The following is a 17,265-nucleotide window of genomic DNA, read 5'->3' as shown; positions in this document are numbered from 1 at the left end:
ACCATTCTCGTTAAAGAAACTAGTTTTTCAATTTGAGCACAGTTTACATCACCTTTCTTTTTTGGAAGAGGCAAATTATTGAGTCTTTAGTCCTGTCCTGAGTTCATTCAAGTGAAAGATGTCTCTATCTTGGGCAAGATTTGAAGTTGGGAAAGACTTGGGGGAAGTTTGCTTCTTCCTGTGCTTTCATTTTTACAAGGAACTCTTAAAATAACTGTGGATAATGAAAATTTGAATCCCCAGTTAATTCCTTAAGGCAGACATCATAGGTATCTAGGTTAAATTTCCCTTCTTAGTGTATAGTTTTCAAATGTGTTTTGGGAATCCTGCTGGATTTGGGTGTTTCTACTACATCTTTTCTGCATCCCTTGCGTTTCTTCAGGTTGTTTTTTCCAAATTTTGTCAGATGCATCAATATTCCTTCATAAACATGCAAAATCTGCCATTAAGAGTTGGGCTGAAGCCATTTAAAGGAGATCTGTGCCCGACTGTGACTTGACTGATACAGTGGCAAGCAAGGTGTTGATTCTTGTTTTGTTGCCCCTCAGGAGCCCCTGTCTGGGTCGGAGGTGTCTGAGGAACAAGCTTTGCAGCTGGTCTGTAAGATCTTCAGAGTGTCCTGGAAGGACCGAGACAGAGACGTGATCTTCCTGAACTCCCTCTCTGCCCAGTTCAAGCAGAACCCAAAGGAAGGTGGGCACCTGAGCAGGGCTTATTTCATTGGAGTGGCACATTCCCATCTCTTTGTTTTCACCTTTTTCTCTCTTTGCTGCAGTGAATTATCTTGCGTCATAACAGACACCTGGCAGCTAATTTGATAAGCCAAGAAGTCATGATTATTTTATATAACAAACTATGTTTTCTATGTTAGCTATAAATATGACCCAATTAAAAATAGTTATTTTATGTGTGGGGTGTGTATGCATATTTTTATTTTTTTTTTCCTTTCTTTCTGACATAACTTGCCCAACTGAACAGCAGGGTGGGAAAATATGAGTGGAACACACAACACAACTTCAATAACCAACAATAGCAGCATGAGATCATCTTTGATCTCCAGTATTTTCCATAAAAGCTGTATTTTTGTGTAGCTGTAATTCCAGAACCTGGTTAATGCAGACAGAGTGATAATTATAGATGTGTCAGTGTGTTGGTTTTGCCAAAAGCAGCACTTAATTCGCAGAAGTCTCTCTGTCCTTTTTCCTTGAATTCTCTGCTAATGTTTACGTCTCTGACTAACGCGTAGCTGAAGACAGAGATGAGGACACTGACTCTCTTCTTCTTAACAGTGTTTTCAGATTTTAAGGACTTGATTGGGCAGATTTTGATGGAAGTGCTGATGATGTCCACCCAGGCAAGGGATGAGAACCCCTTTGCCAGCCTGACAGCTACATCCCAGCCCATCGCTGCCGCCGCCCGCTCTCCCGACAGAAGCCTCATCCTAAACATGGGCTCCAACCCAGGAAGCAGCCCCATGTTCTGTAATGTGGGCTCCTTTGGTTCCAGTTCGTTATCCAGGTGACTTCTGATTATAACTGAATGCTGGTTTCACTTGAATATTGGTTGCTAGACTAGAAGAGAGAGAGGGGCCTAGAAGTGTCCCAAGAACGATAAATAGAATCGATTTTTAAAGTTTTTCACTCTTTTTTTGTGTGAATGTCCCTCCGTTTCACCATTTTTGATTACACTGCCATGGCTAGAAGTGTATTTGATAGAGTCAAGCCATGTAACTGTTTCCTGCTGAGGAGTATCCCCACCTTGCATCTTGAAGGCCGTGACTCTAAAAGTGTATAGATTGTGATGTAGTTTTATTCAACAACAGTAGAAAGGAATAATGTGTGTGAGCTGCAGAAATATTGCTGGAGAGTCATGAGAAGGGCAAGGACTTCTCTTGCTCATTTTATCTTTTTCACTCTTTTTCTGCATATCCTAAATCGTTGCTTTTTTTTTTTTTTTCTTTTTCCCCTGTAACTGGTTTAGTCTCTATGGGACTAGTCCAGCTCCTCCTACCAATTTCACAAGCTATGTACCAATGACTGGTTCATCTCTTACCCCACCAGCCAGTTCAGTTGCCAGCACAGCTGTGCCTCCCATTCCTGTCAGCTCTCACCTCACAGCAACAAGCCCTTCCTGGACACAGCCGCCTTCTCCGAGGTACCGGCCATACACCGTGGCCCATCCTGGAGGCTTTTCCGCTTCTTCCACCCCCCGTTCCTTGAGTATTTCCATCCCATCTAGTTCTCCAAGCCCTCCAGCCATGGCTGCTAGCCCTCCAGCCATGCCAGTCATCACCTCCAGGCAGAGGCCCACAGCCATGGGCCCACCTTTGTTTCCTGCTTCGCCCGGTGCCCTGCGCAGGCGTCCTTCCCTGCCGAGCAGGATCCCTCCTAGGTATTGCCCAGAGCAGTGCTTGGTGTGTGCCGTGCAGGGTGTGGCATCATCGGGCAGTTTGGAAGAGCTGCTGTTTGTGCTGAGCTCACCCCACTCACCCCGAGCTGATTTCTGTGTTTGGTTTGCTCTAATCCCTTGACTCGCTAACCGGCTGGCTGTGCCAGAACGTGACACCTGCTTCTGCCAGCGTCTGAGGGGGGATGGAATGACTGCAGAAGGAGCAATGTGGTTTCCATTTCCTCTTCTTTGTGCATCCATTCCAGTTAAACTATGAGCTTTCTTTTCAGTTGCTGCTGCTGGATAGTAAACCAGACAGACCTCCTGCTCTGAGGAGGTTTTCTCAGTAGGACTTCAGTTAATTTGTTGAAAGCTGTTACTTGCTGGACTGGGTTAGATTTAATTCCCTGGTGCACAGATTTAAATTACAGATCAGCCTATTTCAGAGTGCCAGGCCAAGTACCACCACATTTCCTCTGTTGGCTGCTCCTGGAATCCCTTGGCCCTGCAGGAGGGAGAAACAAGCACATGAGGTTTTGAGATCATTGCTTTAAAGTTCACTAGCTTAGAATTGTAATACTCATTATTCAGTCACATCTAAACATTCCACTTCAGCCTTAATTTTTATTGGGTCTGAAAAATTCTTTTTCAATTTTTGGGTTGTAAATGTGTGGTGTTTTTGATACCTGAATAACTCGTGGCAGTGTAACAGAGCATGTTAGTATGGTCTTGGTTTTACTAACGTGGAGTTATCCATTGCCTGCATGTTTACAGAAGATGATTTTTGACAGACTTGAAAGCTACCATTTACTTTTCCTTCTGGCTTAAGAAGAATCTGATGGCCTTTTCCATTTTTGTTGTGGTAGTTTGTACGACAACCCTTTCTCCCTCCTCCTCCTTGCCGTTTCTGATGTGTCTGAGGACAGTAGTGATGAAGACAATGAAGATGATGATTTTTCTTGTGTCCAGTTTGGGTCCAGGTACCTGAGAAAGAGAATGTAACCTGCATGTTTGGTTGTTTAGGAACTAACAGCCTGTGTAGTGTCAAGTGATCCTCAAAGTAACGTGGGGAACTAAAGCAGGGACGTGACTTGGCTGCCTGGTTAGGGTGGTGTATAAACAAGTGTAATGAGTGCAGTTAGTCAGCTCTTTTTGAAGAGGTGACCAAGGTAAATGTTCATCATGCTGTCTTCTAGGCTTAATGAGCATGGTTTCTGCAATGCTGCAGGAGTGCAGCTCCTCACTGGCTCTCTGAGTAGAAGGAATTGTATTTGCCCATGGCTGTAATTTTCAGTGGCTGGTACATGGTGTGCGTGTTTTCCCATGAAAACCTGGAAAATGAGGACAGAGGTTAACATGTGGGAAAAGATACAGTGACAAATAAGCAGCTGATGCAGACAGTGTGACTTTGAAGATTCATTGCTGCTTGACAGCTGAGGATCACCCCTTTAGCCTGTGACAAAATACACCTGAAAGCTTCAACTGGTCCTTTGGCAAGGTTGTAGCAGAGGCTGATGGAGCTGGGACAGCCAAGAAAGGAGGGGGAAGAATTGACTATTTTACTGTAAAACAGACATTTGTGAATTGTGTAGCAAACCCCTTTCATTTGTGTGACATCAAGATATGTGAAAACCAAATGAGAGTTGATACTGGTGGGATCTGATTTGGAACTGGGCAGATGCTGTGCAAAAACTTGCAGAACACTGGGTATGCCAAGGGGGAAAAAAGCTTTAGAAAATGTAAGTGCAGGGTCAGATCTTCTCTAGTTCTACATTCCTTTGCAGAGTAATCCTTCAGTGTCTTGGCTGATACAGAAATATTTTCCCAAAGAAATGCCCCATTCTCTTGGATCAGCCCAAACTGGAGAAAGGAACAAATGTTTTATATAAACCCCGTGTATTTCAGAAAGATTTTTCTGAAAAATGATGCTTCTGTAGTCTTGGTAGTGTTGAACATTTTCTGTGAGCATTCAGACCCCAGGTCATGCCTGAGGGTGATTCTGAGGGGTCTGTGCCTGGCCTCAAGCCCGGGGGGGGCAGTTACCACTTCAGGTGGGAAAGGGAAGCAAGGTGGGAGTTTTACAGGCCACACACATGTGGAACAACTGGGAGGAAAGGGTTCCTCCAAGGCCCCCAGTCCCCTGCAAGGATTTTAGTTACAGCAAAACTCAGGGGAATTCTCATTTCTTGAGCCTTCTAAAACAAAGCCAACAAGACTTTAGGAACTACCTTTGGGTGTCAAGGAATGCCCAAAAACACTTGGTGTGAAGTATCTCCCCCTGCACTGGTTTCTCTGTCTGTTGCTGTGGTGTGTTGGCACCTGGAACACCTTCCAAGTAGCATCTCCTCTTTTCCATCCCAGTCTGATTTCAGGAGAGTGAACCTGGTAATGTGGGTTTTGTTGTATGTGGAATTTAGGATTATTTTTCCCCACTGTTTTGTTTAATATTTATCCTGTTGGCGATTGAATCCAAATGTTGGACAGAGTTACCAAGCTTTGGAGAGGATTTCTGCTGTGCTTCTGGGGTTCTCATTTGTTTATTCTGTCCTGGCATTTTGCAGGCAGCAGTAAGTTGTTAGTTAAATTATAAACACAGTGGCTGTACAATTATGCAACAACTTGCATTTTGGACACACCAAGGCATTCAATATTTGTGTGAAGGATATGTGAGCTTTGTGTTGGAATAATTTGAGTTGCTGCTGCAGTGAAATCATGAACAGAATTACTAACTGTAGAACTAGTAGGTTTTCATATAAATTTAGTTTCTTAAAAGAGTCTTTTTTAAACTGAATGTGAGAAGTCAAGAGGTTTAAAAGAGAGACTGTAGAAAAAAATGGCATAATTTTGTGGTTACTGAGCACTATTTCAATAGAGCAATGTTTGACATGGGTAAGTTTTAATTGAATAACTGAAAACATCTCTCTGCAAACAGAGATTGCTGCTGTTAGAATGTTGTGTTTCTTAACATGCTGAGCTCCCAGATGCTGAGCAGTAATAACCTTTCCCTGATTTATTGGTTGGACTGTGGAGTTTGCACAACAGATTTGTACAGCTTGATGATAAAAATGTAAATTATTTTACAGTTTAAAGGAGATTCCAGTGTTGAGAGTTTGTAGGTTTAAACATGATTTTTAGAAAGCTGCATTTACAGAAACAAACACTCATGTTTTCCAGTTTAAGATCTTGGGCTTATAAATTGGTTTTCACTTAAATCCACCCCGACTGTGCACAGGCTTTTCTTGGAGAACTGCAGCAGCCCATCCACGTAATTGCTATTTTTAAAATTTCATTTACATAAAGTGACTACATCATGTCTTAATTCTCTTCTGCAAAATGAGGGTTTTGCTTCTAATTAGCTTTGCCAAGCTGTTGTGTAGAGAAGAATTCTGTAGAGATAACAAGTCTGAGATTGAGAGTTGTGGGGCTGTTCTCACTTGTGTTCCGTTTCTCTCTGCTCTCAAGGGTGGTGTTGGTTTTGTGGGTTTAGTTTTTGTGTTTACAATATCAGTGGGTTTTTTTCCCCCCCTCAGTGCTGTGCTACTTAATGAAATGGTGTATTTTCCTGTGAGGGAACTGAAATGATCTGAGTTGAAATGATCTTGAATGTGGGAGTGTTAAAAGGAGCAGTGGGTTGGCTGTGTTGCCTCCTGGTTTGTTTATTCTCCTTCCTTAGAGCACATCAAGTGTCTGTGGCCCTGTCTGTCAGCCCAGGTCTGTCCTTGGCAGTGGGAGGCTCCTACCTTCCCTTTTGGACATTTCTGCCATTTTTAGTGCTGGCTGTGGAGCCTGTGCAGAGGCTGCACCACGGCACGGAAGCGTTGGGGTGTCCTGAGTGTGCCAACAGTTCAGGTACAACTCAAAGCCTGTCCATTTGTGGTGTTGCCAGGTGAGAATTCACTGATTCAGAGAATTCAGAGATTCACTGATTCCCATTAAAGTCATGCACCTTGCTGCTGTCCCTCAGCTCCTTGGTTAATGAGGTGGTTGATTCCTCAGTCATGGTACAGCTCTGAACCTCCAGGGCTGGACAAACCAGTGCTTGGAGAGCCCTTCCCAGCTCACAGGAGCTCCCTGAACTGCTGAGCCCTGTGTGTGATGGGATGGAGTGTTCAGAGCACTGGCAGAGGAAGAGCTGGTGAATTGTTTGATTGTGCACAAGTGAAGAACTGTCCCTAATGCCTCGTTTCTGGTTTTTGTGTGTTTTAAAGTATGGGAGGCTCTGGCAGCTCAAGTGTTTCCGATTCCTGCAGTGACCACTTCACCATTGAAAACTGTAAGGAGACAGAGATGCTGAACTACCTCATTGAGTGTTTTGACAGAGTTGGAATAGAGGAGAGAAAAGCACCAAAGGTACGTTTCTGATGAGTAAAGTTGTATCAGTGCTGTCCCAGACACTGCTCTTACTCACTGGTGGGAGAGTTCCTTCCTGATGGCTTTGTAGAAACAGATCTATAGAATTTATTAGGTACCTTTGACTCTTGTTAATTCATCATATTTGAATCACATATGTATTTTATATCTTAAGTAAGCCCTGTGTTAGAAATTATCCTTCCCTTTTTGATCTACTGCATTTTATCCAACTTTATGCCATGTAAAACATATTTTTGAGAGACCAGTTCCCTGTCAGTGTCTGTATTCTACTCTAAGCTTTTACTTCTGGGGGAAAAAACAGCCAACCAACACTGCTTATAAATAACCTGGCAGGTTTTTAGCTGGAGTAGTGCTAAACTTAGTTTGCACGTTAGTTATACTGCACAAATAAAGAAATGCCTGTTCTGTATCCAAATTCTGGTTTGTATTAAGATCAAGTTGTTTTTATCAGATGTGTAGCCAGCCAACAGTCAGCCAGTTACTGAGCAACATCCGATCCCAGTGCATTTCTCACGCTGCTTTGGTGCTCCAGGGATCCTTAACACAACCAAGGTAAATAAAACTGGGGTTAATCAGGGAGGTTGGACTGGTCCAGGATCCTTTCTTTCTTCTGAGGACTAGATAAGAACACTTAAGTCAGATTTTAGAGCAGGATATTTATGTGCCAGAGGAATCCCTTGTTGCTTTACTGATGTTTTGGTGGAAAGGAGTTTGAGTGTTCCCTGTTTGGGTAAAATCCTCCAGGTTGATGAGAACAGTTTAAAGGGGTTTAAACCAGTTACCTAAGCTGGTTTTTGCCTTGCCTTATGCATAAACTGTTTTGCTGACAGATTGCTGGGGCACTCCTCCTGTGGAAGGAGGTAGAGCTGCACCTGACCAACAATTTTAAAATGTGTAGGAAAACCTGCTGAAGGGACACAGCACTTGTTTGCTTCAGAGTTACCACAGCAGGTTTGGGAATGTCAGGCTGTCTGTGGGCTTTCTACACTAAATCTCCACTCTGAGATTCCAAGTGCAGTTGTTTAACCATCAGTTGGGCTGCTTGGAACAGTAAAAAGATGTGATTTGTACTAAAATCTGCATGATTTTATATTTGTGTCCCCAGGGAACACTTCTGTAATCTTCAAAGGTGCACCAGTTATTCCCTGTGCTTGGAGATTAGTTTTGTCTTCACATGAACCTGTGTTGGCATTAGAATAAGTTTTATATATGTAATAAAGGGGAAAAAAGATACTTTTCAAAAATCCTAGGGAACAGTTAAAAGTAATGACTGCATTAATTCAGGAAAGACTGATTTTTTTCTTTAATCTGGAAAAACACCTGTAAAAAATGTTGTTCCTTCACTATTTGAGCCTAATAAAGGGTTTTTTTCATCAGAGAGGGGTAGAAGGGGCAACCAGTTAGTCCACAGAAGCTACTGTTTTCTTCCAGCCTCATTAACTGCAGTGTGGGGTTGGCAGCAGCACCTATTTTAGAGGAACCTTTCCCCAGGCAGACAAGATCAGGAAGGAATAGGTGTATCTACACATTGATAATGTGCTCTCAGACACATCCTTACATGTGATTTGCTCTGACATTTCTGCAAATACTACTGCAAGTAATCGGTAGTTTTGGATTTATTTTTGGATTTAAAGGTCATTGCAGCAGCAGTCTTTGCTGGTACCATATATGCTGTGTAGGAATCTCCCATTTGGCTTCATCCAAGAATTGGTGAGGACAACTTATCAGGATGAAGAGGTGTTCAAACAGGTAAGGCACAGGTCAAAAATAAATAGCTCTAGCACGTGATTCTATTAGTTGCAGTATCCAAGATTTCCAGAGGTTTATCCTGCAGCTCAGGGGCTGTCAGCCTCCCAAACAACTGGAATCTGGTTTTGTTCCTTTTGTGAAAAAGGCTGACTTCCATTATTTGCTGGTTCTAATTATGAAAAATGCATTTGTTAATAAGCAGCACACACTGATGCTGAAGTGGAATATGCAGGTATATATTGTAAGATTGATCCTGGGTTTCATCCTTTAGTACAAAATCCCTAAAAAATGTACATGTAAGCAATCTGCTGGGGTCCTGCTCAGGAAGGTTTATTGTGTTTTCCATTTTACAATCTTTAGCCCTCTTTGCATCTTTAATATTTTGCATCTAAGGTGTTAACAGCACTTTACAAGTCCCAGTCCAGTAATACATATTTTACAGAGGAAATGACTGAAAATGGTTTATTTGGTGTGTCAGAGCAGTTCACTGAGATGATGGTAAGACACAAAACTATCAAACCTCTAGCCCAGGTACTGTAGAGCAGATCAGTGAGGTTGTCTCTAATTAGCACTGTAATATTGTGGGACTTGGCTGTAAAGGAGCCTTTGGAATGGCATTTGATCCTTCCAGTTTTGAAAAGAATGACATGAGATAACTTTTATTTGTAGTGCAAGTACCTGTTAATAATTTATATTTCTGTCTGAACTCCTTTTAGTAGACCTTCGTACAGTTGCAAGTACATTTAAGACTGTCAAAAAGTGGTTATAAAAGTGTTAAAGGTCACCTGCCCTGGAGAGGAGAACCCTCCCTCTGGCTGAAGCACATGGACACCTCTATAGTCCTTTTCCCTAATATGATTTAATATTTTCTTTGTCTCTTCATAGAAGCAACACAGTACACTTTAAATTCAGAATTCAGTGGGATCTCTTGTTACTGTTGGAGAATTCCTGTTGGTTTATGTTGTGAGGGTGAAGTTGTCAGAGCTGTGTGATTGGGACTCACTAAATGGGTATAATTACTTCTGATTAGTAAGTTCCTGTCAAGTCACTTCCTCTTTCCTAACAGCCCTTGACTGCTGCTTATTATCCTTCCCAACTTACACATCCTGCAGAATTAGAGCTGTGTTATTATCCCAAGTGTGCAGGCAGGGCAGTGATTACCCATTTGGGCAGTCAGGGTGTTGGGCACCTGGGCAGAACTCGGGCTCTGCTTCGTGTCTCTAACACAGGTGCCTGCAGAGAACTTGAGGGCACAACACCTGAGCACATCCACTACAGCAAACAAGTTGCTTTTTAGCTTTGAATAATCTCTTAAGCCTTCAGGCTTAACTGATTATTTAAAGGTTTAAAGAAATCTAAAGGAGATATCTTGGTTTTGCTTTTGTGTGACTTGGGTATTTGGAGAATGAACAGGCACTTCATGCTGTGTTCAGCAATAGAGTCATTTGATTGTTTCCTGTATCTTGAATAAAGTTAATCTACTTGTGTTTTTACAGATCTTTATTCCCATCTTACAAGGCCTGGCTGTAGCTTCCAAAGAGTGCTCCCTTGATAGTGACAATTTTAAATATCCCCTTATGGTAAGGACTGTCCATTGCTAGAAGCACTTTCTTTATGATCACTGCTAACATGCAGATTCTATACAAGATAATGGACTTCAACATTTTGGGGGCTTTTTTTGGTTGGTGAATTGCTGTTAAACTCTGTAGGAAGCTTAATGTGGTATGAGATGTGTAAAAGAACATTAAAAATCTAGTAGAGTGTGAGGCCAATAATGGCTTAAGCTTAATGAACACTTTGTATGGGGGTCTACTCAAATGTTTGTGTATATTGCTTGATAAAAGATTAATCAAATGTATGAATTTCATCATGCATGACTATAATACTGTGGATGGTTACAAAATCCTAGTAAGCTCCTCTCAATTTAGATCTGGGGAATAACAGCCACTGTCCATACCAGTGTATGTTGGACTCACTTTTGTCTGTGAGAAACTCAGATCTGTTGCATGAAACCCAAATTATTTGAACTGAGGACTATTTAGTGAGGGAAACATCATAGTATTCCCTGACTGAAAAGCTGAGGGGTTTATTTTTAGTTTTTTTAAAGTACATTCTCAGTCCTAGATCTGCTCCCCTCCTGCTGCTTTTATTGACAAACCAAACCACTCTTTGCAAAGTGTGCTTGGCCACCACGGAGCAGTCTGGATTCCTGGGAAATTGAGCATTGTCAACTAACACCTCCACATTTTAGGATCTTCTGTGTGTGTGGTGCCAAAAAAGGCTGTTACACCTCAGCTTTAACTTGCCCTTCAGCAAATCAGCTGGACTGGGGGGCTGCAAATCAAAATTGATTAAGTAACTCTGGTACTTTTGCAAAAAAACAATATTTTTTTTTTTTGTGGCTCTGTGTTTTCCTGCTCTGCTGTTATTCCCCCAATTTAAAATGTGAACTGCTGCAAGCTTGGCTGTTGGCTACAAGGAAGGGCTACTCAAAAATGAGTCTGTGTTTTCATTATCTCTGGCTGGCACAGTGTGCAACAGGAGGATGGAATAGCAGTTGGTAGCTGTGGTATAATTGAAGAATGAGAACACATAATACAGGAGAAGTGGGAAGGCCAACAGCATTTTTGTGTTTCCAGAATTCTCTGTTACAACTGCTTTCTTCTTTCTGTGCTGCAGTTGAAAGTGAGTTAGAGATCTTGGATAGGGTTCTTTGTTCCTGGGTTCTGTGTTCATTTGACATTTTTCCACTCTGATTCAGAAGACAAAGGCCTTGGTGTATGGAGAGAACAATTGCTCTATTTATTATTGTTGCTGGGTTTAATGTGGTGGCTCAGGAGTCCAGCACAGGCATTGTCATGTTCTGAGCAAACAACAATTTGCACCGCTAATTTTTGAAATAAGCGCAATAATTTGTTATTCTGGGAGACACGTTGGCCTTTTGGAGACAGCTTGGAGCAGATGTAAAAGCTAAAATGGGAGCAGGGTGTGCTCTCCCTCCCTTCACCATGAGAGTGAGGTTTTCCCAAGAAAGGCTGGGCTCTTGCAGCAGTTTGCCACGTTAAGCTTGTTTTTTGCAGACAGGTTGCTTAGGAATTACTCACAAAAGTGATTTTTTACTGGGATTTCTTTGTAGGCACTATGTGAACTTTGTGAAATCAAGTTTGGGAAAACACACCCTATGTGCAGTTTGGTAAGTGTATTAAAAGAACCACGTCACTGAGTGTGGTGGTGGTGGTGGTGTTGTACAATCCACACTGATAACGTTCTCCAGAACTCCAAGCAAGGGCTACTGGAGCGTCTCATGCGAAACAATGGTTTAAATTAAGCTGGTAAAGGGAATCCTTTCCCCTGAGACTTCAGGAAAACTGGGACAAACAGGAGTTGCTGGGTAGCTGGAAGGCTGAGGAGATGTTTCCATGTAGCCCTCAGCGTGACTGAGCGGGGAAGGGCCGGGGGCGTGTGGCAGACACGGGAAGGTGACAGAGCAGGAGGGCTGACAGGCAGCCTTGAAGAACTTGCTGTTTCTCCTATTTTTAGGTTGTCTCTTTGCCCTTGTGGTTGCCTAAATCTTTAAGCACAGGTGCAGGAAGAGAACTGCAAAGACTTTCCTACCTTGGAGCCTTCTTCAGTCTCTCTGTCTTTGCTGAAGATGATGTAAGTGTCACAGGAGGATGTTTGTAGTAGCATGGTGGGGTTTTTTTTTGTTGTTAAGGGGTTTTTTTACTCCCCCAATACATTTGATACATTTGCCAATATTTCCTTTCAGAACAAAGTAGTTGAAAAGTACTTCTCAGGGCCTGCCATTACTCTTGAAAACACCCGGGTTGTCAGCCAGTCTTTGCAACATTACCTGGAATTAGCAAGGGTAAGTGTGCTCATCTCTTTAAAAAAATGCATAATATGTGGGGGTTTTGGTCTTGGCATAGATGAGGAATATAATCTAAAAAAATGAGCTGCTGTGTTAAACCACAGATGTTTTGGGATGTGGCTGAAAGGAATTGGGGAAAAAAATACAGTGCTACAAATATTTCTCTAAGGCTGTAAGCCAATTCAGAAAATATCAGATCAGTTAGTCACGGGCTACAGTTCATGTGAAAGGATGAGTAAATAAACACTGTGTTAGTTTTGTGTCACTACACTAATCTTGTATTTACATTTTTTGTGTAACTAATGTCAGAACTAACACATGCACAGAAAGTTGACAGTAACAGCCACCATAACAGAAGTTTTAGTGAGTTCTGTGGAATCTGAAGAACACGAAAATAGAGGCAAACAGAAGGCAGGACTGTGATGTTGGGAAGTGTGTGCAACCTGACCAGGATGTTTGTTTGAAATTCCAGCAAGAGCTGTTCAAGATCCTGCACAGTATCCTACTGAACGGGGAGACCCGGGAGGCAGCTCTGGGTTACATGGCAGCTGTTGTCAATGCCAACATGAAAAAGGCCCAAATGCAGGTAAATAAAAGGAAATGCTCTTCCTGTGATTCATGGGCCTCATCCATCCACCCACAAATAGCTCTGGATGGCTCATGCCTTGGTGGTCTAGAATGGAGGACGAAAGAATTTGAGTGCCTGCTACCACAGGCAAGAAGCCCTGTCCTCAGTCTTTGTCCCTTGCAATACATCTTTCAGTTCTTAAATCAATCTGTTTTATCAGTTTATCTCCTCTCTTAGGGCTGAGATGTCACTTCATCAGCAGAGGTTCTATATTAGGTGTTCAAGGCTTTGTCCTCCCCCTGCCCCATCTCTGAGGGCTTCATCCCAATAGACTGTGTTTGACAAGCAGCTTTCCCAGCTGGGGAGGTGCTGGGCTTGGAATGGGGTGTCTGCAGAAGGAGCAGGGCAGGTCTGAACTGGCCTGGCTCCAGTGAAACACCAGGGATGGGATTTTGCCATTGTTTAATTAATGCATCACACTCATTTCCTGCGATAAAATCTGCGTGTGAGTCTTGAACAGCTGAAGCTGTTCATTGCTGTCTTCATGTCTCCTTTTTAAAAGTGAACATTTGGAACCATTACTAGGAGTATTTCTGTGAAATTCCAGTGAAGGAGTAACAGAAACTACACTTAAGATAAAACTGATGAACTGATGCTCAGCAACTATTTGAAGCTCTTCTGTTACTCTCTGTACCTGTGGGCCAACCATTCTCCAAGGAGGCTCTTTTAATTTCTTAGATCATTTTCTGCTTCTTTTTATACGTTTGTTTGATGTTCTGGAGGGTGATTATTGAACCATAGAGAAGGAAGATCTGTAAGTCAGTAACTGATTGCCCATTGCCACAGAAGTCTCCTGGCAGAGCCACGTTCTTCATTCCTCCCTTCTCTTGAACTGGCACAGCTCAGTGATGTTGGGGACTGTTGGAACTGAACCCTTGTGCTTCTCAGCTTGTCCTCAGCCCTTTGCTTTCTCACCCCACAGACGGACGATCGTTTGGTGTCCACAGATGGCTTCATGCTCAACTTCCTCTGGGTACTGCAGCAACTGAGTACGAAGATAAAGCTGGAAACGGTTGATCCCATGTACATATTCCACCCCAGGTGTCGGATCGAGCTCCCCACGGATGAGACCAGAGTGAAAGCAACAATGGAGGATGTTGCAGCCTGGCTTGCTGAACTTTGTTAGTACTCTTATTAAGCATTTACTGTGCCTTCTGGTTCTGCCATGGAGGTACATGGAAGTATTTGATCCCAGCAAATAACTCCCCTATTCCTAAAGCCCTTTCCTTGGTGCTGTCTGATCTCCCTGGTTCTGAAGAAAGCCAAATTCAAGGTCTCGCCCCTAGACAAGGCAGTTCATTTTTTTAATTTATTCACCTCTGCTGCTTTTTTGTGTGTTTGTTTTTCCAGACAGGGATCCGTCCCCATTTTCTGAGCCGAAATTCCCGACGGAATGTTTCTTCCTCACCCTGCACGCCCACCACCTGTCCATCCTGCCCAGCTGCCGGCGGTACATCCGGAGGCTGCGAGCCATCAGGGAGCTCAACAGGTTGGGTGTTTGATTTTCTGCTGCCTCAGAGGGTCCTGACACCCCCCAATGGCCTCTTCCCAGCAAGTCCAGTAAACTAAATGGAATTAGAAGGACAGTTTGGGTCGAACTGTTGCTGAGTACAGATCACCTCAGTATCTGTTACGCTGCTGCTTTTGGTCCTTGGGGATTTTTGGGTGTGTTGAGGGACTGTGGCTTGAATCACGAATTCAGATAATAGTGAGGTGGAGGCTGTTGGTTACACCAGGCAGCTCAGGTTGGTGAGAAGAGCATTCTGTTTAAAAGATAATTCTCATCAGATCATTTTGATACTTAACACTGTTTATTACAAGTAATCTGTGGTGCAGCTGGCAGGTCATCAGTGCCTCAGGCTCTCTGACAGCTGAAGCAGTGCATGTAAAGTTCCATGTGTGATGTGATTTCAGAAACAAGACTTTGTTAGTCGTGCCTGAGCTGTTTTGAATGTCCCAGACATTATTTACCTTTTTCCTCTCCTGAGGTGAGAGAACTCATCATACTTTAGGGGAGAGAAGCCTTCAGCAGTAACCTCTTACTATTGTTGGTGCACATGTAATTCAGCACAGGGTTTACTGTTTTAAAAGTCATAACTCACATATACATGGGGATACTCCTGTTTTCCATTTCTCTTGACATCCATTCAAATAGGTTTTTGTAGTTGCTGAACGTCGAAGAATCCTCTGTTAAAATTAGAACAGATTTTTGTATCATCAGTATTTTCCATTGTTTAGAATTGCACTCATTGCATTTTGGTAAATGTTCCTTGGCAGTCATGCCATGAGTTCATTACTGGATTTTTGGACTGCATTTGAAGTGATTTCATTTTTAAGGCACATGCAGGCCAAGAACCTGGGAAGCTGCAGAGAGAGCGGAGCAGGAAGAGTCAGCTTATCTTAAAGGAGAGAGTATTTTCCTATAAACAGCCTGTGGATTACTTGTAAAAAAGCCATATGTTGGCTTGAAAAAGGAATTGCTGCTTTCTCCTTATTTAGAATTGCTGCCCAGGAGTTGCTGATGCAGCACTCCCTGTCCAAGGGTGCAGAGTGAGGAGCTCTTGGCTCTCCTGGCAGCAGCAGGAGCTCAGGGGTCAGTGTTTTCCATCAACTGCTCAATTGCAACACTGGGCAACATCTTTAGGTGTTGTTAATAAAGAAATTACACTGGATATTGGTCTTCTTGGTGGGGAAGAGGATTTGTGTTTAGAGAAGGGATGAAAAGGGGAGTTATTCATGCAGCTCAGTGTATGAGCTTTGTTCTGATCAGCTGCCCTTCCTAAAGAGGACTCAGATACGGGCATATGAAGGATTTTTTTAGTGTAAGTGGTGTGTGTAATGTACATTTAAGTTTTCTCTTCTGTTGGGCAGAGTGAGATGGTGGTTAAGAAAAGGGAGGAATATCAACCCCCTTGATTTCCTGGTCCTTACACTGCCAGGGAGACTGTAGGTTGTTCACATACTGTGCTCCTCTGCAAGCCTGAATTTTCTCTGGAGTGGAGCATGAGAAGGGTAGAACAGAACTCCAGAAAGTCATTTGCAACACTAGAAAGTGGGAAGTTACACAGAATGCAGACTTTTACCTTTCTCATTTCTAACAAGACCTGCTGTTGGCCACCTTTTCCTTCCTTAGCTGATTTTGTTTTCCATTTTTCCTTTCTGATACCAGAAGATGAGTGAAATCTCTAAATATCTCATTATTAGCTGGACCAATCCTTCCTTGTGGTGGGGCAAATTTTAGGTTTAATTTTCATGGCACCATTTTAACCTTCCTTTAGCATGACCACAGACTTCAGTGGGGGAGAAAAAAACCAAAACCAAACCAAAAAAAGGCAATTTTTTCCCTTTTTTTTTTTTTTTAATAGTAAAATTAGTTTGTGAGGCAGGATAGAGCCCTTGTGTGTTCCATCCTTTTGGTGTCCCTGACAGGTGTGGATGTTGGAGCTTGTGTGTGTGGTGCCTCTGAGTGCAGGCTGTGCAGATTAATCTGCATTTACAAAAGCAGCTTCTTTTTCTTGTCATGCTGATGGGTAACTTCTGTGGAAATGATGGGCTCTTTTAAGTACAGATAGGAAGGTTAAATGCCTGGTAATGGCAGCACATTTCCCCTCTGTGTGATAACGAGCTGCTGCCTCTGCCTTTCAGGACTGTGGAAGATTTGAAAAACAACGAAAGTCAGTGGAAGGATTCCCCTCTGGCCACCAGGCATCGAGAGATGCTGAAACGGTGCAAGACACAGCTCAAGGTCTGTAAGTGATTCTGTTCCTGGCTAAATGCCTTTGTAGCCTGTCAGTGTGTTGACTTTAATGTTTAAATGCAACTCTTTGCTGATGAGGCTTGACAGTGGTTGGGTTTGAACCCATGACCCACCTGAGAGCTGCAGGAGGTGCCACAATATAACATCAGTGGTGACTTTAAGGTTCAAAGTAACACCACGATTCACTTAGTGTTCTTCAGAAAGAAGCAAATTGGATGTGTTTTACTGGAGAGAGAGCAAAAGGACTGTGCTTAGTTCAGAGGCAGCTGTGTGTGCACAGTCCATGCCCAAGCAGGAACTCTCGGATCTCACTCAGGGTTCCTGCACAGATGAGTAAACTGGGGTGCCCTTTTCTGAAGGTTTGTATTGCTCAGGTCTTCCCAGCACAAATTGGCACAAATTTCCCGAGCCGTAGCACTGAAATGACTTTAATTGCACATTTCCCCGATTTGATACCTTTGTTACTTCTTTCATTGTTCCCATCAGGCTTGGAAAAGGCAC

At 42.9% G+C, this 17,265-nt stretch overlaps 1 protein-coding gene across 3 annotated transcripts in view; it reads left to right on the top strand.

The window, feature by feature from the left end:
- The window catches only part of UBE4B (ubiquitination factor E4B), a 39,071-nt gene that overhangs the window by 12,754 nt on the left and 9,052 nt on the right, over positions 1 to 17,265 (top strand). The window contains exons 5-19 of one of the 3 annotated variants that reach the window (XM_032708968.1): positions 549 to 693; positions 1,290 to 1,518; positions 1,981 to 2,391; positions 3,255 to 3,368; positions 6,597 to 6,738; positions 7,211 to 7,311; positions 8,394 to 8,508; positions 10,005 to 10,088; positions 11,645 to 11,701; positions 12,049 to 12,165; positions 12,278 to 12,376; positions 12,852 to 12,965; positions 13,930 to 14,128; positions 14,358 to 14,496; positions 16,653 to 16,752. In XM_032708968.1, coding sequence (XP_032564859.1) covers positions 549 to 693; positions 1,290 to 1,518; positions 1,981 to 2,391; positions 3,255 to 3,368; positions 6,597 to 6,738; positions 7,211 to 7,311; positions 8,394 to 8,508; positions 10,005 to 10,088; positions 11,645 to 11,701; positions 12,049 to 12,165; positions 12,278 to 12,376; positions 12,852 to 12,965; positions 13,930 to 14,128; positions 14,358 to 14,496; positions 16,653 to 16,752 — 2,166 coding nt within the window. The remainder of the gene's footprint in view (positions 1 to 548; positions 694 to 1,289; positions 1,519 to 1,980; positions 2,392 to 3,254; positions 3,369 to 6,596; positions 6,739 to 7,210; positions 7,312 to 8,393; positions 8,509 to 10,004; positions 10,089 to 11,644; positions 11,702 to 12,048; positions 12,166 to 12,277; positions 12,377 to 12,851; positions 12,966 to 13,929; positions 14,129 to 14,357; positions 14,497 to 16,652; positions 16,753 to 17,265) is intronic. The other 2 variants (XM_032708969.1, XM_032708970.1) reach the window with 2 other exon arrangements.

Source organism: Chiroxiphia lanceolata, chromosome 22 (assembly GCF_009829145.1).
Source record: "Chiroxiphia lanceolata isolate bChiLan1 chromosome 22, bChiLan1.pri, whole genome shotgun sequence".
In the NCBI taxonomy this organism is placed as follows: Eukaryota; Metazoa; Chordata; class Aves; order Passeriformes; family Pipridae; genus Chiroxiphia; species Chiroxiphia lanceolata.
This window is presented reverse-complemented; position numbering and strand designations above follow the sequence as displayed.